This window comes from Bufo bufo, chromosome 5 (genome assembly GCF_905171765.1).
Source record: "Bufo bufo chromosome 5, aBufBuf1.1, whole genome shotgun sequence".
Lineage (NCBI taxonomy): Eukaryota > Metazoa > Chordata > Amphibia > Anura > Bufonidae > Bufo > Bufo bufo.
In genome coordinates, this window is record NC_053393.1 from 197,996,188 (window position 1) to 198,021,030 (window position 24,843).

At 42.8% G+C, this 24,843-nt stretch overlaps 1 protein-coding gene across 9 annotated transcripts in view; it reads right to left on the minus strand.

Moving 5' to 3' along the window:
• The window catches only part of ZNF516 (zinc finger protein 516), a 103,852-nt gene that overhangs the window by 38,711 nt on the left and 40,298 nt on the right, over window positions 1-24,843 (minus strand). For 5 of the 9 annotated variants that reach the window (XM_040434232.1, XM_040434236.1, XM_040434230.1 and 2 more), the window contains exon 3: window positions 5,350-7,264. In XM_040434232.1, coding sequence (XP_040290166.1) covers window positions 5,350-7,117 — 1,768 coding nt within the window. In that variant the 5' untranslated portion in view covers window positions 7,118-7,264. Of the gene's footprint in view, window positions 1-5,349; window positions 7,265-13,675; window positions 13,835-24,843 lie in introns of all 9 variants that reach the window. The other 4 variants (XM_040434234.1, XM_040434238.1, XM_040434231.1 and 1 more) reach the window with 1 other exon arrangement.

The window sequence follows — 24,843 nt, forward strand, 5'->3', positions numbered from 1 at the left end:
AGAAAAATATCGTACACCTATTTATTACCCAAGTGTCCGACTTTCTGTTAAGATAACTATTTCAGCAGTCCAAGTAGGATATTGGGCATGTTTTAATAGCTTTTTACGTGACAGTGATATTATTTTAACCCTTTAACTACCAGGGGCATGTGTGCTACAACTTACCTTTAAATCTAAATAATAAAATATATAAAAATGTAAAGAGAAATCAGGTTACACCCCATACTCATACCCCTCCTGCGATCGTATGACAAGATGAACGAACAAGTGGATTTTAATTTTTTTTTTTTTTCAATTACCCACAAGTCACAAAAGATGCTGAAAGCGGTCCCTGTTCACATCTCTGCATCTTTGGGTAGGTCGGATTACGTTGGCCGATACGGTTTGCAGCTCTTCACCAGTGATGCTGCAGAAGAAACAATGTCCTGCTTTTTCCAACAAGACGGGGCAACATGCCGCACCTCACAGAACTCACCGACACGGGTTCATGAACTGTTTATGGGAGGTGCGAACTGCGAACTGGGGGTTATGGCCACCACGGTCCCCAGACTTGTCCACATGTGATTTGCATCTGTCTACTAACGATCCACAACCCCTGGATGAACTCAAGGAAAACATCACAAAGCATCACAAGCCGGATCAGCCAACATAATCCGATGTGCCCAAAGATGTATAGACGTGAACGGGGACCACTTACAGCATCTTTTGTGACTTCTTGGTAATAGAAGAAGAAAAAACAAAACAAAACAAAAAACACACTTGCTCGTTCATCTTGTCATACTGTCACTGGAGGCGGGCTACTTTCTCGTGGGTCTCCCTGTAGAAAGCAAATGCCACACAGCACTTTACAGTCATGGCACCTTCATGCAATTTTGCATCAAAGCTTAAACTTTTGTGAAATAGTTTTGTGAAATGCATTCCTGCTTGTGGATAAAAGACTGACATAAGTAGAGCCTGAGACACACAACACCTAGAAGGAATACGCTCAAAATGTGCAGTCATTTATGCAGGGGGTTATAGCATGAAGAAAAGCTCCTGTGACCCCACCGCCTCCTAAACTATACCAAAGCTGTAGGTGCAATATTGGATGCAGTGCACTCTGGTAAAGTAATGGTGGGAGGGAGAAGATGGAAGCGACAGCCAGAACAAAGATCTCATCCTGGTACAGCCTTTCATTAACCCCAGGGGGAGATACTTCAACTTCTGCTATAAAACCTCCCCTGCCACAAACGGGAAAGACAATATTTTTGATCTTTTAATTTTTGCTGATTTTTCTCTAGATATGAGCATTTAGATTGCGGATTAAATGCCATGTATGCTGGGTTATGGAGTCAAAGCTGGTACAAAATTTACCGACTCCACCTGTGGCTTAAAAAAATAAAAATAAATAAATATTTATTAAATAATTTATGTATTAAAATAGGAATTTATAAACATTTGGAAAAAGTGTAATAAAAATCTAATCTTATGTTCTATCACCATTCAGAGCTGAGGAAAAGCAGGGCTCTGTCCAGTGAGACGTCAGCTCAGCTCCCATTCACGTAAGGGCTCGTGCACACGAGTGGATCCAGTGCGTGGAATCCGCCGCGTGAAAGAGCCAAGCCCCGCTCCATGATTGATAATGCTCTGTGCCTCTCTGTGACCTTTTTACTACAAAATCAGTGTGAGATAAAGTTGTCACCGTGATTTTGTAGTAAAAAGATCACAGAGAGGCACAGAGCATTATCAATCATGTTAGTGCTCCGTGTCTCTGCTGTCCGGGATGGGGCTTGGCTGTCTTTCAAGCAGCAGATTCCATGCACAGGATCCGCTTGTGTGAAAGAGCCCGAAGTGTTTTGCAGATTGCAAATCGGGGATCCGCAAAACACAGATCCTGGCCGAGGGCATGCTGCCATTCCCCCACCCTAGAAATATCATATCCTTGTCTGCAGAATGGACATGTTCTATCTTTCTAAATGAACGGGTCCGTGTCCGCATCCGATCCGCAAAATCTGCGGATCAGAATAGGACAGAAAGTATGGCCATGTGCATGGGCCCAAAATGAAAGTACTTCACTCGAATGGCGTTGCAGTACACTGGCATGGAGACTGAAAACAGCTGATTGTGGGGGTGTCAGACTCCCACCCATCTATTACCAATGACCAATCCTGAGAATAGGTCATCAATATCTCCGGAAAACCCTTTTACGGATCTGCTTGGGTCAGAGATTCAGGCACAAACATGCTTTTTTTCCCCCCTCTTACACAACATAAAGCTATGTTCCCATGATCTCATATAAATTTAGGAATGGATTCCACAACTATATTAAATCCACTGACATCCTGCACCCAATGCAAGTGAGTGGGGTATGAAGCGAGCAGAATGTGTGGCATGCTCTATATTCTACATAGAAAAGCCACAGATTAGCCTACCTGAATGACATCCGGGCTAATCCTCGAGAAAATCTGCAACTGAAATCCACGGGCAGCCTCTAATTGCAGATACTCTTGTATAATATAAGTCAAATTGAATCTGAGATGCGGGAATATAGCCTTTGATGCAAAATTCAATGAAGGTGTTCATGCCATTTAAAGTGTAACGGTCAAGTTTTCATAAAAATAAATAAATCTATTTTAGCAGATGTTACTGCTGCAGTAGCATTATGCATAAAGCAGTCTTTAGTTTCTTGACATACCAGTTTTCCTTGAGTTTTTCCCTTAGTTACGGCTGTTTAAACATTTACAATAGGAGGAGCTTCTCAAGATGACTCCTCTGCCAGTTCTCTGAGGCCAAAACTGCCTCCCTCACTTCCCATACACACTTGCTGTAGGCAGCAGCTTCCTACCAGCCAATCAAATTGGATTACTGAGAGACACGCCTCCTCACTCTGAAGCCTAATGCAGGCATGAAGTGTGAAGGACTGCCCCTCTGTCTTCTGTTTACATTAAAGGGGTTCTGCACTTTAATTTAACTGATGATCTATCCTCTGCATAGATCATCAGCTTCTGATCTGCGGGGGTCCGACACCCGGGACCCCCGCCGATCAGCTGTTTGAGAAGGCAGCGGCGCTCCAGTAGCGCCGCGGCCTTCTCACTGTTTACCGCCGACCCACTGACGTCACTCCTAGTATCAACTAGCATGGGCGTGGCTAAGCTCCATTCAAGTGAACAGAGCTTAGCCGCGCCCACGCTCGTTGATACTAGTCGTTAGGTCAGTGGGCCGGCGGTAAACAGTGAGAAGGCCGCGGCGCTGCCTTCTCAAACAGCTGATCGCGGGGGTCCCAGGTGTCGGACCCCCGCCGATCAGAAGCTGATGATCTATCCAGAGGATAGATCAGTTAAATGAAAGTGCAGAACCCCTTTAAGTTGTAACGGTCTTTAAAAGGGGTTATTCCATCTTAAACAATGGGGGCATATCGCTGGGATATGCACCCGTTGTCTGATAGGTGCGGGTCCCACCTCTGGGACCCGCACCTACAAGGAGAATGGAGTGGAGAAAGTTGAGGAGGGCACACCGCACATGCGCAGCCGCCCTCCATTCATTGCTATGGAGCCGCCAAAAATTGTCGGCCCCATAGAAATGAATGGGCGCGGTGCGCTCCCACTCACTTCAATGGGAGAAACCTGGGGTCCTCCAGCCACAACTTTCCCCGGCTCCGTTCTCCATGTAGGTGCGGGTCACAGAGGTGGGACCCGCACCTATCAGGCAATGGAGGCATATCTTAGCGATATGCCCCCATTGTCTAAGATGAGATAACCCCTTTAAGGGAGCAGTGGAAAGGGACAGAGGACATTAATGAAAGCTGTTATTATAAGGTAATTACAGATCTTTTGGCAATCATTGACAGACTAACTCAGGTATACATGCCTAGCTCTAAAACTAGCAAATAAAAGAAAATATGACAGTTACCCTTTAAGTGCAAAGTGCTGGGCTGCGCTTGCACAGGTGTCTTTCACAACATAAAGGGGTATGGCGGTATGCTATACATGTCATTCAGGATTTATGTTGACAGTGTGAAGTTTTTCACAATGGTTAATCCTGCACAAAAACTGTATTGAGAAATTTCACAAGGCCGGAAACTATGCTAACCAACTAGGAAATTTCTCTAATTAAAAACCAGCGTTACAACAGAATATTTTAGTTCGATTTCATCACCATCTAACAATCCAGAGAATATGACGGTCTGGCACCTATAGAGGTCCAGAAATTCATTTTTATATAATGAGTGTATGCACTAGGGTTTTCACGATACCAAAATTTAGATTAGATTTCGATACTATAAAAAGGTATTGCGATACTCTATACAATGCAGGTGGAGAAAAAAAAAAAAAAAAAGCCAGCAAAAAGCCGCGTGCATTCCATATTTTATGGAACGTCCGGCCCATAATATTCTATCCTATTTTTTGGGGGTACAAGAAGACTAAAAATGGGGAATCCCGCGGTTTTAATTTTTTTTTAAATATTTTAATAGTTCACACTTTTTCGGGCACAGTGATATGTAATATCGTTATTTTTTATTGTTTGTAAATTTTTATGTAAAATTGGGAAAGGGGGGCGATTTAACATTTTTGTATTTTGGTGTTTTTTTTTACTTTTTATTTATTATTAGCCCCCTTGGGGGCTAGAACCCTTGTCCTGCTGCTTTATGCACACAGCAACAGGGAGCTTACCATTGCATCTAGGGCTTCAGTAGCATCCTGGCTGCCATGGTAACCGATCAGAGCCCCAGGATTACACTGCTGGGGCTCCGATCAGAATTGCCACTGTACCACCAATGAAAAGGCGGGGACCCTGTGGCCACTGCCACCAATAAATATAACAATGGGGGGGGGGGGTGTGCACCTGTGGCCACTGCACCACCAATGATAATAATACTGGGGGGGGGGGGGGGGGCGCACTGCACCTCCAATGGTTATAATTTATAATAAGGAGGGGGGGCGCACTGCGCCACCAATGAATGTAATTAATACATTAATTCAAGTATAGGAGGCAGTGATATCACATACCCGGCCTCAATAACAGAGCATGCAATCTGCCGAACCGTGGCAATTAACCCCTCAGGTGTCCGTTTTGCAAACAAGAATAGGCATTTCTATAATGCGCATAGGTGGCATATGTGTTTTGCGAATCCACAGTTTGCAGAATGCAGCAACAGTCCACAGTCGTGTGAATGTAGCCTTATAACAATGAAATTTCAAAAACATCTCTATAACCATACGGTAAACAATAAAGTGTCGGCTAGCTGCAGCCTCTGCTAGGTGGAGCTTCTTACATACCACTTGATTGAGCAAAAACAAAATCATTAAAATGTAGCAGCAGTTTTTCACCATCTCCATTTGACAGTGTTGGGACTATAAACAACTCCATTACCTGGTGATGATGTGGTTGCTTCCTCAAAGCTATCATTATCAGCTCCGTCATCCCCAATGCCATATGCCAAAGAGTCTTCTGGAGCAGAAGCAGAGTCAGGACTACTGGGTCTACTAGCAGAGTCACCCTCGCTATTTGATCCATCTCTGTCATGCTGAGAAAAGGAACCACTCTCACTCAGACTTGTACGCTCTTTTCGATGAACCCTGGAATGAAGCACCATTTGATGGTACGTCCTGAAAATCTTTCCACACTCAAAGCATTCGGTAGATTTGTTCTGAGAGGCTCTGCGGCTCTGACGTGAAGGAGGTCTAAATTCTAAATCATTAGGTGTCTCCACAACATTTTCTCCAGGCTGCATGCTGCTTTTCTCTGTGCGGCTTCCACTTGAGCAGCTACGTCTCTTTGGATTGCTGGCATTGTTACTTTCGGGCTCCCGTTTACGCTTCTCCTGATTGACAAGGACATATTCACCTTTATCTCTATCATAAGAGACATCTGCATCAGCCAAGGTTTCATCCCATCCCAAGTACTTGACATACTCCGTTGGTTCTGCAACTTTGCCTCTGGTGGCCAGCTGCCAAGCTTGATAGCTATTGACTGGGTCAAATTCAGGTACTCTCTTCCCCTGTTCTTCATCTGTACTTTTAGGTGCATCTCCTAAAGGTTTCAATTTCAGATAGTCTAAGAAACATTGTTTGGAGGGAGGTGCCTCTGAACTTGCATTGTGTAATATCTCACGTTGGAGCACCGTTTTGTCTTCAGCGTGTTCTTCCATTTTGCAGTGGATCAAATTGTGTGCGCTAAGGCTTTCAAGATTTGTAAACAAATTTCCACATTTCACACAAACTTCATAAAGACATAAACCGGTCACTATCGTTTCTTCCTGAACAACATCATTTATAGTGGCTACTTGTTCACTTTCCGATTTGGGTTTGTTTTTGTTCCCAGTCTTGGGGCCGTGAGATTTCATGTGGTTTTTTAGAAACCAAGGCTCTTTAAATCTCCTGCCACATATATGGCAACCATGGTCAAAGGATCCCCGATGCTTTTTCATATGAGCTTTAAGGAACCATGCTTGACCAAAAGCCTGGCCACAGATTTCACAAGGGAACTCACCAGAATTATGTTCACCTTTACCATTTTCAGAGTAAGCATCGCGATTCAAAGGAATTGCTGTCGTGATATGGTCTTTCTCAATGTGGTTTAACAAAGTTTCCTCTCGTAAAGTCATGTAATTGCAAAACCTGCATTTATATGGCTTGTGCACTTGTATGAGATGTTGATCAAGCTCCTTCCTACGGTCGTACTTGCTTTTGCAAAACATACAGTTGTAGTCACCTAGTGTGTCGTCATCGACTATATCGGAGTCCTCCATTTGGAGGGAGCCATTGAGAATTTTGTTACAAGCAGAGGTGCTTTTTGTAGGACTTGCACATACGCCCATACCTTCCGAAGCACCTAACTCTCCAACATGTGAATCGCCCATTTCAGCATCATTAACCTGGCCAAGTGTACCAGTCCTGTGGGTTCGGAGGTGTATCTTCAAGTTTCCTTTCTGTGCAGCCCTATGGTCACAGTAAGGACATTTATATGGCTTTTCCCCTGTATGCTTTCTCATGTGCTGAGAGAGGGAGCTCTGGAAAGGGAAACTTTTCCCACATATAACACAACTAAAACTGGTTGGTTTGTCGTCGTCCATATCATTTTTACTTGACTTAGCAGCTGATTCACGTAGTTCCATGTCAAACTGTTTCCTTTGTTTCATTACCAGCAAAACATCAGGTAGGAAATCCAACGCCTATCCAGGAGTAACTGGCAGGTGACTTCTGTATTTAGTGGTATGCTATTTAACAAGCATAACGGCCACACCAAGCTTCACAGACCTGCACCAATGTGTAACACAGATGGATCCCTGCATAAAAAAGAGAAAAATACATGTCACTATTCTTCATTATTAAAACAGAGGTTAATAAAATGGAAAGCATGAAAAATCAGGGAGAACTGCTTGTGTTTGCAAGTGCACATTGCTTTCCAAAAATCGGACATTTAAATGTTTTAGCAAAGAAAAACCAAGGGAAGAATTCCCATTCAATGGTCCAAGATGATATTTACTATACTTGAATTTCATTTATATACGCCTTAGCTTCAATTTTCTTACAGTTACATCATTAATGCTATGTAAACCGCTGTATACTAAAACTAGTAACTATACTAGTATACTAAAACTGGCCTATATGGGAGTAAAGTGTGCACTCACACTGTGCTAGGTATAGGTTGAGAGGATTTCCTGACATAGAACTCTGATAGATCCCTATGTCGCCCATTAGGGTCAGCTCACACAGCAGGTTTTACAGCGAAATGTTGGTGTGGACAGCTGTGCCGAAATGTCACGGAAACCTGCCGGCAGCCGTGTCCTGTCTGCCCCCTATACATCTCAATAGGAGGCTGCGATGAGGATCATGGAGCTCTGGCTTAAAGCCGCGAGAATGGACATGTCCTTGCACTGCAATCCTCCGTGCCACCTCCCACTGAGATGTATTGGGGGCAGAGAGGAGGCAGCGTTTTCGGTGGAATATTATTGCTGTTGCCTGCACACTGGAGGCTTTCATCTTAACAAACGTAAAAAAAATACTAATAAAAACACTGAGCAAGGATGCCTGTATAATCAGTATATTCAATTATGCCTTTTAAAGGAGGCCTCTTGTCAAGTAAATGAGGACATATGGATATCTTTGGTTCATATGCTGAGAGCTTTCCCGGAACATACAGAGTGTGAATGCAGCCTTACCTTTCATTGGAAGGTTTACTATATGCATACCATAATATCTGCAAAACACATATACAACCTAGATCTAAATGTCAGAAAACTAATTCTTACATCTCAGTTATGGTTTAATTTCAAGTCTTGGGCAATTAAAAATCGTTAAGGGAAGAAAATGTGAATCCTGCCAAGGTCCCCAGTGCCGGAAAGAAGCAGTCATATGTACACAATAAAACCATGGGCAATATGTTCTTTGGTCACATGCCTGCATTGTAATATATATGTGACAGACCCAAATCACATTGGCTTGTCGTCAGTGTCCGTTGATAGTTCTATTTTTGTAAACCCCGGACAAGTAAAAAATTAAGTAAAAATAAAAAATAAAAAATGTATCTGAAAAAAAAAAAAAAAAAAAGCAGACCAAATAATTGAGATATGGTAAAAAAAAAAATATAAAACTTAAAAAATTGAGGCTTTTCTTAACTGGTTTTGGATCATCTGGCATATGTTTACAATTGTCACTTGTACTGGGCAGACCAGTGCAGCCCCAGTTACAGTAGAAAAGTGTAGTATGAAATAGTATTAAAGCCTCCCAATTGTCTTTTGTGAACTTTGATGGACAGACCACAAAAATAAAAATGCCCACAATTAATAACCCACCCAAGAAGAGTTCCCAGTGCAAATAGTTGTCCTACCACTAGTCAAGACTCAATTACCTTGAAATCGACCTGAGATATTAAAAGTCTATTTTAGGCCAGGAAAAAATAGCTAGGGCTGAATTCACATCTGCGCTGACTTTTCAGTTAGTTATTCTGTTCTGTCAGATGAACCGAAAAACGCTGATCCATTAAAAACGGACTGAATGGCGAATTTCAGATGTGTGAGACGGACTGAAGAATAGATTTAAAAAAAAAAAAAACGCAGATGTGAACTCCGCCTTCGCTATATATTCCTAGTAACACTAAACATTTTTTACTATTCTATTATAAATCATAATGCATATGCCCAACACTATGACGCTGTGAATTTGGGTAATTAGACTTGCGGTCGTGCTGCTGATATATACCAACATTATAGCCGTCTGATCAATCAATAGTGTTACTATACTGAGCCAATGACTAATGTACATGCTCTTTCACAGTCTTTATACATAAAAAACAAACAAAAAAAACACTATTCAATCCACATAAAATGAAGACCTCCAACGTTAAAACAGCAAAACAGAAACAATTGGTAGTTCATTATTCAGATCCCAAATTGATGTATGAAACGATGCATTCACTATTGGAAGAGTAAGTACCATTGATGACACGACCTCAGGGCCTCTGCTGCTCTCAGGCCAATCAATAATCCATTATGAGCCAAATACATCTCTACTTTTACACCAAGAAACATATAAAAGGAATCTCTATGTACAGACAAGCAAAACCATCACTGTAACTGGCACGGATTTTAAAGCATGTCTTTTCATTATTGCCTTACTGGTCTTGGCACAGTTGTCCAGGCCAGGCCTCTTTATTGTTCTGTAGAGCCGAATGAAAATGACAAGATCCCGACAGACACAAACATCTGCACTGACCTCCATTAACACTAATATCAGCGTACAAGTGCTAAATTCCCTGCTTGCTTTCCAGTTTCAGATGCATCTCTAGGCTTGTGAAAGTCTAGTTATGACAGAAGCTCAAACAAACTTTTCACCTACAAAAACTTAAAGGGAACCTGTCATCAACTTTATGCTGACCGTACTGAGGGCAGCATAAAATGGTGACAGAAATGGTGATGTCAGCGGTGTGTCCCTCATCAGCTAAAAGTAAGTGGTTGCTGAGAACCAGCATCATAATCATTGCAGCCAAGGCCTGGAAAAGAGTCACATCTACCTGAGAAGAGTCCTGGTTATACATAATCTCCTGCACTCACCCATCTGCTGATGATTGGCAGTTCTCTCCTAGAGAGAAAGGGAGAAAACGAGGTAGAAGACTGTCAGTCATCAGCAGGTGGGCAGGACTTCATGAATTAGGCCTCTTTCACACTTGCGTTGTCCGGATCCGGCGTGTACTCCACTTGCCGGAATTACACGCCGGATCCGGAAAAACGCAAGTGTACTGAAAGCATTTGAAGACGGATCCGTCTTCAAAATGCTTTCAGTGTTACTATGGCACCCAGGACGCTATTAAAGTCCTGGTTGCCATAGTAGGAACGGGGAGCGGTATACTTACAGTCCGTGCGGCTCCCGGGGCGCTCCAGAATGACGTCAGAGCGCCCCATGCGCATGGATGACGTGATCCATGTGATCACGTGATCCATGCGCTTGGGGCGCCCTGACGTCACTCTGGAGCGCCCCAGGAGCCGCACGGACTGTAAGTATACTGCTCCCCCGCTCCACTTTACCATGGCTGCCAGGACTTTAGCGTCCCGGCAGCCATGGTAACCATTCAGAAAAAGCTAAACGTCGGATCCGGCAATGCGCCGAAACGACGTTTAGCTTAAGGCCGGATCCGGATCAATGCCTTTCAATGGGCTTTAATTCCGGATCCGGCCTTGCGGCAAGTGTTTAGGATTTTTGGCCGGAGCAAAAAGCGCAGCATGCTGCGGTATTTTCTCCGGCCAAAAAACGTTCCGTTCCGGAACTGAAGACATCCTGATGCATCCTGAATGGATTTCTCTCCATTCAGAATGCATTAGGATAATCCTGATCAGGATTCTTCCGGCATAGAGCCCCGACGACGGAACTCTATGCCGGAAGAAAAGAACGCAGGTGTGAAAGAGCCCTAACTATGACTCTTCTCAGGTGGCCGTGACTCTTTTCCAGGCCCAGTCTACAATGATTGTGATGTTGGTTCTCAGTAACCACTTACTTATAACTTATAAAGGACAGACCGCTGAAATCAACTCACCTGTCTCTATTTTATGCTGCCGTTAGTATGGGCAGCATAAAGTTGATGACCGGTACCCTTTAAGTAAATGATGTTTCTGCTAAACACCCAGGTCACATGTTGTACTGGAGCGTGGGAAAAAGATTATTTGCACGGCGAATTGAAAAAAATTTATATAAAATCTCGCCAATTATAGCGTTCAGTATGCACTAAAAATGACATCCTAACCTTATTCCACAGGTCAGTACAATTATGGCGATTTCAAATTTGCAAAGATTTTTTTTTTTAATTTGTTTAAAGAGCTGTGTGTGGGCATGTTTTTTGTAGTACGTATGACTTTTTGCTGACATTTTTTGTTGGGGACAAGGTGGCCAATAAATGTTGAATTTTATATTATTTTCCTGTTACAGCATTCTCTGTGCAGGAAAAATAATTTTATACTTTAATAGTTCATTTTATATGTAAAATAGGGGAATAAATTGTGAAATCTAATTGTGGGAGCCAGATTCTCAACACCCCCACCAATCACTGTTTGAAGAGGCCGCGGCACACCAGCGAGCGCTGCAGACTCCATCTAGGAAGGAATGTAATGTTTCTCGATCACATGGCCTAAGTCCAGCTCAGTCTGATTCAAGTGAATGGGCCTGGGCTGCAATACAAAGCACAGTATACAATGGATGGCACTGTATAGTATGCTGTGGGGAGGCTGCAGTGTGCACCGGAACACCGCGGTCTCTATAAACAGCTGATCGGAGGCAGTGCCGGTGTTCTGTCAGAAAACCTTAACTCGTCAGATTCCCTTAGCCGACGTGACTTCCGGGGGTGTGCTACCTCTGAGAGCGCACGCGCAGTGTCCGTGCACGCGTCCATGAGTCAACGCTCACTGTAATTTTAACTTACCCATGCCCTGGTACTGCTCTTGCGCGGTGGCGCACACCCCCGGAAGTCACGTGGGGTAAGGGAATCTGACAGAACACCGGGTACACCCGTTATGATTGATCTAGTGTTTATGACAAAGTCTTTTGAATCTAATGGGTATGTGGGCTCTCTAGACATTCCCCTCATGGCATATTTCAGGAGGGGAAAGAAAGATCAAGCATAAACATGCAGGCTCCGGAGAGTTGAAAAAGAAGACAACTCTAATGTGCCTGGCCAGCTCTAGGGGTAACTTCATGGTCTGAAGAAATGCACTCCATAGGATTGTTGCAACATGGGAGAAGTGCTGGAGGTGGCAACAGGCAAAAAGATGGAATGAGGGAAGACTATAGTTGTTGGTCATTGGAAGAAAAAGACAAGAACTGGCTTGATGTTGGAATAGTGTTTTGTTTGATAATGAAAAGGTATTCGGGAATGCATTTATAATAAAGTAACATTTAAGTATTTTCATTTTCTTAATTCCCAGAGAAACCCTTTAAGATGTAACAGCGCACAGATTCATTATGCATTTAGGAGGTACAACCCAGAGCAATGAGCCATGAAAATGCTGTTAAACATTACCAAACTAAAGAAAGGGACTGCAAAATGACCCCTGTGATGTGGCTGCTGTGGTCCTGAAAGATGTTTTCATACCAATATTTGTGCTGTGAAGACCAATTATAAATGTATATTAAAACACACCCAGCCAGGAACAGCAGTGGTGCATGTGAAGCTAAGCAGCCCTGCTGTATTCCAGCAGCTAACATGACCTAGATATTACTTGTATGTCTCTACCTGTGAAAGCTGCAAGATCACCTACTCGATGATAAATCAGTACAGTAATACAAAAAGCAACCCGAGACCAGGACATTATGCAGTGTTTTTTGGGTCATACCAAAAACAGATAGTAGCTTATGGCCATTTTAAATCAACATAGAGAAGAAAATACATATACAAAGAGGAGCATAAACATCAAGAAAAAAGTGCATAGCACTATTAGAGAATCGAAATTGGGATGGATGAGAATTAGTATGGAGGAGAGGGGATGGAAAGTAAAGAGTCACATAATCAAAATGTGTCAGTGACAATGTACAAATAGTTAATTACCACCGAGATTCAGGAGTCATATATATATTTTTTCATACTAGTCATAAAAAAAAAGGAAAAGAAAAAGAAGAAAAAGTATTCGTTGCCGGAGCTACATATGCGTAAGGGATGGCCTGACGCCAGGGCGACCATGTCTTCAGGTAGGCTCCATGTTTCCAGGTTGCCCAGCTGGACATCTCGATAAATCTGATGTACTTGGGCTGTCCAGCATAAACGAGAGGGGCTGATCTTGTAGCAATTCTAGTGAGATTAAGCACTTGGCAGAAGCCATCATGTGTGTAGTAAAATTACAGCTAGGTGAATATGATGTGCTCGGTTTGGCTAAGGTTATCATGTCAAAGGTGATCGTGAAATTTTACTTAGTTACTGTCTGTCTGGTTGCTTCTACTTGTTTCCAGAGGACACGACCACCAAATATAGGGATATGTGACAGTTCCCTGGGACCATCTCCAGCACAGTTTGGATGGGGACAAGTGAAGTGTAAAAAAAAAAAAATTCTGGAGATTTATAGCACCTAGTTAATAGTTTATATATAATGGTTTTCCATTAACAGGATACATGGAGAGAAGCCATGGGAGTGCTTTAATATGCTTATGGCTTTCGTCTGTCAGGGTAATCCCCAATTCCAGTTGTTTAGATCACAAAAAGGTTGGATGAGAAGACTTACCGGTAATTACTGGGTGGAGAAGATGTGGTAAATGTTGGATATTTTCCTAGACTTTTATTTTTACCAAAATAGTGCCTTCAACGGCCATCATACTTTTCAATACTATTGTACAATGTACAAATGTCAGGAAAGTTATGTAGAATGGTCTTCAAACGAGATCTACGAAGACAGGAATGTTTATAAAGGGGGACATTCATCATACATTGAATCTATGGTGTCCATGTCTCTTCCTAGAATCTCAAGGAGAAGGCAAGTATGTAGTGAGGCCCATAAAATATATAAAAATTTTCCTTTCTTGTTTAAAGGGCACCCCACTTTTTCTCCACTTTGAAAGGGCCAGGCACGATGACATTTTCACTGCCTAGCCCTGTCAAAGTGCAGAGGGCACAGCAGTTGCAGAGAGAGAAGAGCCCCGTTGCTCCTAGAGGTTCGTTTGCATATATTAAAACTTCATTTTTCTCAGCGATGCGGGCACGTATGAACATGGGACCAACACAGATGCCTCCAGCTGCCAAGCACACATGTAACAGGTCAGCCAGTTTCATAGGTACAAATCTGACAGATGCCCTTTAAGGCTGGAATAATACCTATGGACATGCAGAGAGATGGCAGGGAAGATAATTTAGGTGAACAAGCATCCTATACTTTGCAAATACTTTTCACCAGTGGATTGAAGGATTTGTTGCTATATCTTCTTGATGTAGGGAGCCAAAAGGTGTGTAATGTATTCAGTTTGCTTCTATTAATTTGAGTTCTGCATCGTGTGAGCAAGGAGAAACCGGATTTAAGAATCTACTGTAATAAGAAGCACTTTTTTTCACCGCTTTCAATACGATCTGATCTGAGTCTGATGGCGGCGGGGGGGGGGGGGGGGGGGGGGTCTGATCTGAGGTAGATTAGATCTGATTTGAGCCTGAGGGGGCGCTAATGAAGGCTGGGGGGGGGGGGGCTTATCTGAGGCTGATGGAGCTTGGGGCTCCGATTTAGGGTCTTATCTGAGGCCTGATGAAGAACGGGGATGTGATTTGGGGGTCTGCTCTGAGGTCCAATGGAAATTATTATTTTTATTTTTATTATTTTCCTCTTACAAATCCTAGGTGTGTCGTCTAGTCCAAAAAATGGTGGCATTTAATTGTATTGTTTTATAGTATAAGTGAATGTCTGGCAAGCTAGAGCAGCCTTGTACCTTGTTTGATTAATAAACTAGTATTTCTTGCGGGGTCTCTTACCTTTCTACAAAAACTTAGCAAATAGGTGTCTAAGGCGACCTGTAAACATTGCTGAATATGTGTGGGGTTTTTTCTCTGCGGATTTTCATGTGAAGAAAGCACAGCGTAGTACAGTATCGGCGTGTATGAGAATAGACAAATCATGTACAGTTTGCAGATTTTTTTCTCTGCGCTGAAATTGACCTGCCGTGCACATCTCCAAATACGGTATATACATGTGGCATCATTGTGATCGTACTGACCCAGAGACTAAAGGTAACAGGCCAATTTTATCACATAGGGAAGGCTGTAAAAACAAAACCCGTAAAACTGTGGCAGAATTGCAGGTTCTCACCCAGTTCCATCCCATTTGCAAATTTCTACCAGTTTCTCATCATTGTATGTAATATTAAATATTTCTTTTAGAAAGTACAACTCGTCACGCAAAAAAAAAAAAAAACTATTATGGCTATGTGATCGGAAAAAAATAAATTGTTCCGGAAAAGCCGTAAAAAACAAAAAGGGGCTCAAGGATCCCAAGAAGAAAACATTTTTTTTTAACCTGCTGAGGAGGCTCCAGCTGACATCTGTACATTGCTGAGCTGCATATAAAAAGTCCTAATCATGGTTTGCTGCTAATGCACTCTACATTGTCTCCTGGTAAACAAGCAGATCTGCAGTACATTGCTAGGAGACAGATAAGGACTCTACAAGACTTGGGCAGAGTCAATACCATGAACACCTCAGTAAACCACAGCAGACTCAGCCACAGTTTTGCTAGACATCATATTTTAATCAAGACAGATTTGGAGACTAAAAAAAAATATATACATAATACATGCTAAAAATACTGCATTAATAAAGGTTAGCATAAAAATACTCTGAAAACCCCCCAGGAATCTTTAGTAAGACACACACACACGTACATACAAGCATGTAGAGCACAAAGGGCTCGGCCAAAGGGATCAACAGCACCTCAACGGTTCACAAGAATGAAGCAGCATGTATAAGCAATAAAGGGGCTGCAGCATTTGCTGATGTGGATTGGCCCCCAAAAAGCAGCTGAACGGGACTGAGCTGCTGTGGCCCCTACAAGATAGTTCTATATCAGTAGTGGGCAACTGGCAGCCCTTGGATGCTCACCCTGAGGCCCCTGCCTGCCCTCTTCCATTTGTGTTGCCTAAAGAATGGCATCGTTCCTACTCCATCTGGTAGAGGAAGGAAAATTGTATGAGTGCTTCTCTGGGTTTGAGCCGAGCCCCTCATTTCCAGTGAAGGGTAATGTTACCGCTACAGAATACAGAAGCTATTTTATACAGCTGTATGGCTTCAGACATAAGCTGGCCATAGAAATGAGTCTTGTGCTTGCTGAACCCGCCAAAAACTGCGCTGTGTGGGGAGCTCCTGACTCTCCCCAAACACATGATTTTTTTTCCAATCCTTTAGTTTTCCTGGAAGATAATCCACCACGAGAAGTGTCTGTAAGCGGCTTTCTCTTCCCTTCCCATAGAATACACATATATCCAAGTTGAACATCTATGTGTATGGAGAAGCCAGGAGGGAGTTGGGAGAGACGGCTGTCGACCGACTGCTATTGAATGTGTATGGGAAGCTTTAGTGGCAATATTTCCGGGAAGACCCCTTCCATTTCCAGGATGACTGACTGGGCCCCTAGGCACCAAGCAAGGGCTATAATGACATGGTTTGAGGAGTTTGGGGTGGAGGAACTCAAGTGGTCTCCACAGAGCTCTGACCTCAATTCAACTGAACACCTTTGAGATGAAATGGAACACGGTTGGGAGTTAGACCTTTTCAGCCAACTTCACCGTCTGCCTGACCTCCCAAATCTCTCACAGGCGCACTGTAAAGTTTTGTAGAAAGCCTTCTTGGACGAGTGTGGGCTTTCATAGCAGCAAAATGATACCCAACTCCATATTACCTCCCATAGTTCTGCAATGGGATGCTGCGAGTATGAAGTATTTAGTTAGTGTGCAAAGCAAACACACAAAGGAGGAAACATGTTCTGCAAGCAAATGCATATATATTTAAACCCCCATAATCATTAGGAGTCACGTTATGCTGAGGAAAACTGCAGGAACGCACGCTTGTCTCAAGCAGAGTCACCCATTTCCCCTGGTGGGACAGACACCACCACCGATGCTCTGCTTTGCCCGGTCTCAGAATACACAAGCACTTTCAGGTCCACCTCCAGAAAGCAGCCATTACTAAACACAAAATAATGGCCGACTCTCACAGCCTCAGGGGACCGGAACAAGGGACAAAGACAAGCTCATTGCTAAATGCACTTCTTAGCAAGCGCCAGCTATTGAGGCTTAGCTGCCCCGTCATTCTTTATCCGAGAATTTCAACCAATGTACCTTGTTCAGCTGCAGAACTAAAGACAGCCATCAATCACACAAGCACCAGACAATGTAAGGAAAATAAATCTGAGCTTGTAACTCAAGCAACTAAAACAAGAAGCCAAAAAGTTTTTTTTTTTAAAAACTATGCCAAAAAACCAAACTAAAAATTGTACAATAAAATGGTGCACATCAGAACAGTTCATAATGTGAATAAATGCCAGTATTAGAAAAACCGAGCCATTTGTACAGGTCTAAAGACCGCGGACCCGGGTATTACTAAGCCTGCCTAAAGCACCTTTGCCAGGGGAAGTCTGAAAGCTACACCATTAATTTATGGTTTAACAAAGGCTCTTTACTTCAGCAGGAACTGTTTCTACTACACAAGCAAATCCCGTTACACAACGAATAAGCATGGATTACCGAATGACCCTGTGATCAAACGCAGGAGACCAGGAAACTTTTCCAACACACTATAAAAAACAAAACCAAACATTTATATTAATCACTGGAAAAGTAGGACATGTCAAACCACTGCACAGATATATGTATATCGGAAAGGTAGAATATAAAGATCCAAAAATAAAAATTATCCTGAAAAGTTTGTCTGGTATTCCATAATAAAGTCATTAGTCACCACCAATAAGCCAGTCACTAAGGGGTTAACGTGTAAATAAGACAAGTGCATTTAAAATGTAAATACCTGTATCATGCTTATTAGGGTCCATCCACACATCCGTATGTGACGGACACCGGCAATGTGCGTTCCGCATTTTGCAGACTGCACATCAGCACTATAATAAAAAAAATGCCTATTCTTGTCCGCAATTGCAGACAAGAATAGGACATGTTCTATTTTTTTTTTGGAACGGAATCGTGCGGCCCATAGAAATGAATGGGTCCGCAATTCCGTTCCGAAAAATGCAGAACAGAATTGCGGACATGTGAATGGAGCCTAATTAGGGCGAGCGTCCACATACCGGCCACAGCGAGGCTGAAAACTGGTTTCATAGGGACCGCTAGCGGCCACATGCTTTATGGGTTAACCACACGGCCACTATATGGGAGTCATCCTCCTAACAGTAGTCAGTGCTGCCACTACTCCAAAACTGCTGTTCCCCAAACCACAGGATAATGTGCACTGCCCTACCATTGAGGTGAATCAAACATGTGGGGTGCACAATCCCCAAAATTAACCAAAGTTCCAAAACTCTTTAGTTTAGTTAGAGCAAACAAACTTTAAAAAGGGCTATTCCAGTATACACAGCTCCATTTATTGGGTAGCGGACACAGCCGGTTCCATCCACCACACAATGGACTGAGATGGGTGGTTCCAGCACCTATAATGATCACATATACAGCAAATGCATCACAGCCTCTTCAAAAAGATGATCGGCGGGGGTGCTGGGAGTCAGACCCCACAGATAAGACACTGATGCCCTATTCTAAGGATGAATCATTAATACTGGACCCAGAAAGACACATAAGGAGATGTTATTTGATTTTCTTATGTTGTTAACCAGGTAGTTTAACCCCTTCAAGCGACATCCAGTTTGGACAAAATACCAGAGCCCCATGTTTCAAATCGGACATGTGTCAGTTTATGTGGTAATAACTTCGGAACTCTTACTTATCCAAGCCATTCCGAGATTGTTTTCTCGTGGCACATTGTACTTCATGTTAGTGGTGAATTGGAGTCGATACGTTTTACCTTTATGCATGCAAAAAAATAAAATAAAAAAATTGCTGAATATTTTTAAAAATTTGCCATTTTCAAAATTAGAATGTCACTGCTTTTAAGATGGATAGTGATGCTTCATAAAATAGTTATTACTTTACATTCCCCATATGTCTACTTTATGTTGGCATCATTTTGTAAATGTCATTTTATTTTTTCAGGAAGTTAGAAGGCTCAGAATTTTAGAAGCAAATTTTAAAAATTAAGAAAATTTCCAAAACCTACTTTTTTTTAAAGAGGACCAGTCACCACTCCTGACATGCCTGTTTTAATAGCTACATGCATTCCCTGTGTAACAACAATTCTGGAACATCTATTCTTATGGCGCCATTCCTTTATTTTTTCTGCTAGAAATTATGAATGAATTGCTAGCAGTCTGCAGTAAGCGTACAGAGGGGTAGTAACAAGTTGGGGGGGGGGGGGGTGTTGGATAGGTACACCCCCACAACTGGTTATCACCCCTCTGAACCCTTACTGCAGACTGCTAGCAATTCATTCATAACTTCAAGCAGAAATAACACAGGAATGGCACCACATAGAGCCATAAGACTAGATGTTCCAGAATTGTTATTACATGGGGAATACATGAAGCTACTAAAACAGGCATCTCAGGAGCGGTGACAGGTCCTCTTTAAGGACCAGTTCAGTTATGAAGTCACATTGTGGGGCTTCTATTGCAGAAACCACCAATAAATTACCCCATTTTAGAAACTACCCCCCCCCCCCCAAGTTATACAAAACTGATTTTACTAACTTTGTTAACTCTTTAGGTGTTCCACAAGAGGGGAAATTTTAAAATTTAATTTGTTGTGCAGATTTTCCATTTTAATCAAATTATTTCCTGCAACACTGCAAGGGATAACAGCCAAACAAACCTCAATACTTATTACCCCAATTCTGCAGTTTACAGAAACACCCCATATGTGGTCGGAACCTGCAGTATGGGTGCACGGCAGGGCGCAGAAGAAAAGGAGCGCCATATTGTTCACGGAGGGCAGATTTTGCTGGAATGGTTTTCAGGTGCCATATCACATTTGATGAGACCAAGAGGAACCCCTAGAAAGAAAATGACCCCATTTTGGAAACTACACCCCTCAAGGAATAAATCTAGGGGTGAAGTAAATGCTTTGACCCAACAAGCGTTTCATAGAATTTAGAAACGCATGGCTATGAAAATGAAAAATGTACTTTTATTTCCAATATAATGTTTTAGCTCCCAAATATTTTTTTTAAAGAAAGGCTAACAGGAGAAAACGCACCGCACAATTTGTTATGCATTTTTTCCTGAATGTGGCAACACCATATATGTGGTTGTAAACAGCTGTTTGGGGACACGGCAGCATTCAGAAGGTGAAGGAGCGGCATCAGGATTTTCTAACATGTAATTTGCTGAAATAGTTTTTAGGGGCCATAACATTTTTATTTTTCACCAATGTAGCGGTGTGAGAGTTTGTTTTTTTGCAGGACGAGCTGTCATTTTGGTATCATTTTGGGGTACACATGTCTTTGTGATCACTTTTTATATCATTTTTTGTGGAGGTGAAGTGGCTAAATACGGCAATTGTGTCAGTGTTTTGTTGTTTTTTTGGGCTAGGGTTGCAGCCGTGGACAATTTACTAATCGAGTATTCTATCGATTAATCCAACGATGAATCAATTACTCTAACAAAAAACTAATTAAAAGAACGTTTTTCTTTATAAAAACTCATCAGCCCCCCTCCCATGCCACCAGTGTGCCCCCCTCTCCCCCTGGGGGGCACACTGGTGACACTGAGGATTTTTTTGTGTTGAAGTAATCATTTCAGCCCTATTATGGGGTTCCTCTTGCGATAAATATATAGGATATGATAATTATATTCTGTGGGTTGATACAGTTATGGCCATACCAAATTTAATGCGTTCGCATCACGCATTGCACTTGTGCGGAATTCTCGCTCATGTGAAAGGGGCCTAATTATATTTTGCATCGCCATATACTTAAGTCCATAACTTTTAGATTTTTTCACCAATGTAGCTGTGTGGAGGCTTGTTCACAAAACCAGCAATTCAGTCATTGTTTTCTACACTATTTCTTAACGGCGTTCACCGTGCGAGATTAGTAACATGATACTTTTATAGATCAGGTCATTACAGATGCAGCGATACCAATTATGTGTTTCTTTGTTATTTTTTTTTAAAGACCGGAAATGAGAAAATACTTTTTTTTTTTTTTTAAATCAAGACCCATTTGGATCTTAAAGATCCAGTGGGCCTGATGGCTATACAGTGCATTGCAATAGTCATCTATTGCAATGCACTGTATAGTCAGTGCTACATGTACACTAAGGCTGATCAGACCCTCAGGGTCTTATCAGCCTTAGGTACATGGCAGCACGGACGCCTTTGCAAGGCATCTGGTTGCCATGGCAAACATCTGCCCGCTGCCATCGCAGCAGTGGCGGTCCGATGGGAGAGGGAGCTCCCTCCCTTAACCACATGGATGCCGCGGGCAGCTACTAGACAGCATCTATGGGGCTAAACGGCCGAAATAGGTGCCAGCACCGATTTCGGCCGTAGCAACAGAGTGTCAGCTGTAAGTTACAGCTGACACTCTCTGCTGATGGCAGCGGCTTAGTTCCTGAGCCGCAGCCATCAGAGCCGGCACAGACAAGCAGGGAGCATCAGGGGAAGGGACACCAAGTTCACTGGGGGCACAGAAATGATCAGGGGCACGGCGGCACACAGGGGGTCTTACCAGATTTCAGGCTGCAATCTCCAGATGAAGAGCTCCGATTGGTTAGTCTCTGCAGAGACTAACCAATCGGAGTGCTTGCCAGCAAGGGACCACTCTGGTCCCTTGCCGGCTTCCCCGGTGTCTCTGCTGTCCAAAATGCACAAAATTACTTGCAGTTACGTCCAAATGCATGAAGGGTTTAAATAACTATCTTTATTATACAGCTTGTAATGAATGTGGCGATACCATATTTGTTTTTCGCAGTAATGTTTACTAACGTTTAATAATTATTTTAGTCTGACTAGGAGACATTGCAATGGGATGATTTGATTGCTTTCTAATGTATGGGTAAACCTTGTATAGCTCAATCACAACCACAGCATCTGGAGGTTACATAGCAGTGCAGGTCTCTGGTCGCGAACCTGCGGGTACAGCTCATGTGCCTGCATGATCCCCATGACGTAACTGTACATCATTGAGGTTTAAAGGCATTTATCATGTAGAAAGTTAAGACAATACACTTACTAATGTATTGTTGCCGTGCCTGCACTCTATAGGAAAAAGCACCGGACTATGCTCATTTCCATGGTCCTGGCCACCAGGCACGCTTTTTTCTATATTGTGCAGGCAAGGCCACTACTGCTGGATTGTAGGGTGGTCGTAACCCCTGTATAATGTGATGGAAAAATGAATTCAGCCAGCAAAGGAGGCAATATGGATAATCACAATATATTACTAAATGCCTTGTATTAACATTCTTGACATGATAAATGCCATTTGCTGAAGTGAGAAACCCCCTTTTAACTAATTAAGCCACCATGACATAACTGACAGTCATGGATAGGCTTGTATTAAAGTTACCACCAATTCTTAGGGCTCGAGCGCATCATGGCTCAATGCCTCACAGCTGCAAAATATGACAACTTTTTGGGGGCCCTACCAAGCCTCCATCGCTCGGAAGTTTCATATTGCAGTACGCTTTAGCGTGGCTATTGATTATTATTTTCTGCATGTGGACCAGCAGGTGATCTCTTCGGTCAGAACGGGACTGGTAAGATGCGTATCACTTCTATTAATTAATATGATCTGGGACAGCATTGGGGACACTCCAAGTCAAAATCCTTAGAGCTCGTTCATACAAGGGAATTTGCTGTTGGAATTTTGGCAAGGATTCCATGGCATAATTCCACCAGCATCCGTGTGGTGCCGGTCTCCCACTGTTTGCAACGGGAGGCAATACTGCCCTTAGCACAACCAGCGGTTTAAAGCCAAGGCTAGGCCAAAACGTTTTCGAGCAGACACCGCTCAAAGCAGTGACTGGGGTCTGCTCATGGTTTTAGGATGGGGCTGAACTGCAAGCGGGTATGTGGCATTCAAAGTGCAAAACCACAGGAAAAAAAAAAACACACAGTGACTTCTGTCACAGAATATGCCTTTAGACCAGGGGAGCAACAGCCTGAAGCCCCAACCATCTACACATAGAAAAGCTATTGTCTGGGCTTCCATGTCAGAGAGAAGATTAATAGCACACAGCCCAGGGACATGCAGGGGGCACTGTGAGAGGCCGACGATCACTCCAGAAAGGAGTATATGAGGTGGACATCTATACATACAGCTCTCTCCAGCTGTAGTTTATAGTAGTTGTGAAATGTTAAGCAGTTCCCACAACAACCAAAATCTACGATTGAGCGAGCCATATGTATGCCTGGTCTCCTACTCTGTACAGTGCTTACTCCCAATAAGTGGGTGTCCTGGGAATGGGGCCTACACTATAAGACATACTTTTGACAAACATCTCAGCTGGTTATACTTCTTTAAGTTTTAGCCTGGGGCTACAGGGCAACGTGAGACACACAGTATATGAGGTTACACTGCATGGAGCAGCAATGTGGCATAAGACATTTTGCATTTTGGGTCACAAGTAACTTTTCCATCATAGACCATCAGAGACCACATAGCAAGTCGCATGAGACCAGTGATTTGGCTGCTTTTCTTTCTGCAGCAAAACTGCAGTAAGGATCTTCTGCTCGATAGTGATGATCTGCCTTTGTGAAAGTGCCTCTGATTACCCAATAAACACTCATTCATCAGGCAATTGCAGTTTTTAAGCAGGCCAAAAAGAAAAAATCGTTTGCTGGCAACAGATCATGCTGTCTAATCACGCAAATAATAATTCTGTATGGGGATTAGCGATGGCATTAGCAATTGCTCCTCCCCATACTGTGGAGGAGATCGTTGCATGTCATAGCAGCAGTCTCCATAAGGCCTCTTTCACACGGGCGTTGCGGGAAAATGTGCGGGTGCGTTGCGGGAACACCCGCGATTTTTCCGCGTGAGTGCAAAACATTGTAATGCGTTTTGCACTCGCGTGAGAAAAATCACGCATGTTTGGTACCCAAACCCGAACTTCTTCACAGAAGTTCGGGCTTGGGTTAGGTGTTCTGTAGATTGCTATTATTTTCCCTTATAACCATGTTATAAGGGAAAATAATACATTCTGAATACAAAATGCATAGTAGGTGATCAATTGAGGGTTAAAAAAAATAAATAAAATTTAACTCACCTTCTCCTCTTGTTCGCGTAGCTCCCGGTCTCTTCTTTACTTCTCAAAAGATTAACTATCGGCTAGGACCTGTGGTGACGTCAGATCACATGCTCCAATCACATGGTCCATCACTACGGTGATGTACCATGTGATTAGAGCATGTGATCTGACGTCACCAAAGGTCCTTTAGCCGATAGTTCATCTTTTGAGAAGTAAAGAAGAGACCGGGAGCTACGCGAACAAGAGGAGAAGGTGAGTTAAATTTTTTTTTTTTTAACCCTCAATTGATCACCTACTATGCATTCTGTATTCAGAATGCTATTATTTTCCCTTATAACCATGTTATAAGGGAAAATAATACAGTTTATAGACTGTCACCTAGCAACCATGCGTGAAAATCGCACCGCATCCGCACTTGCTTGCGGATGCTTGCGATTTTCACGCAACCCCATTCACTTCTATGGGGCCTGCGTTGCGTGAAAAACGCAGAATATAGAGCATGCTGCGATTTTCACGCAATGCATAAGTGATGCGTGAAAATCACCGCTCATGTGAACAGCCCCATAGAAATGAATGGGTTGGTATTCAGTGCGGGTGCAATGCGT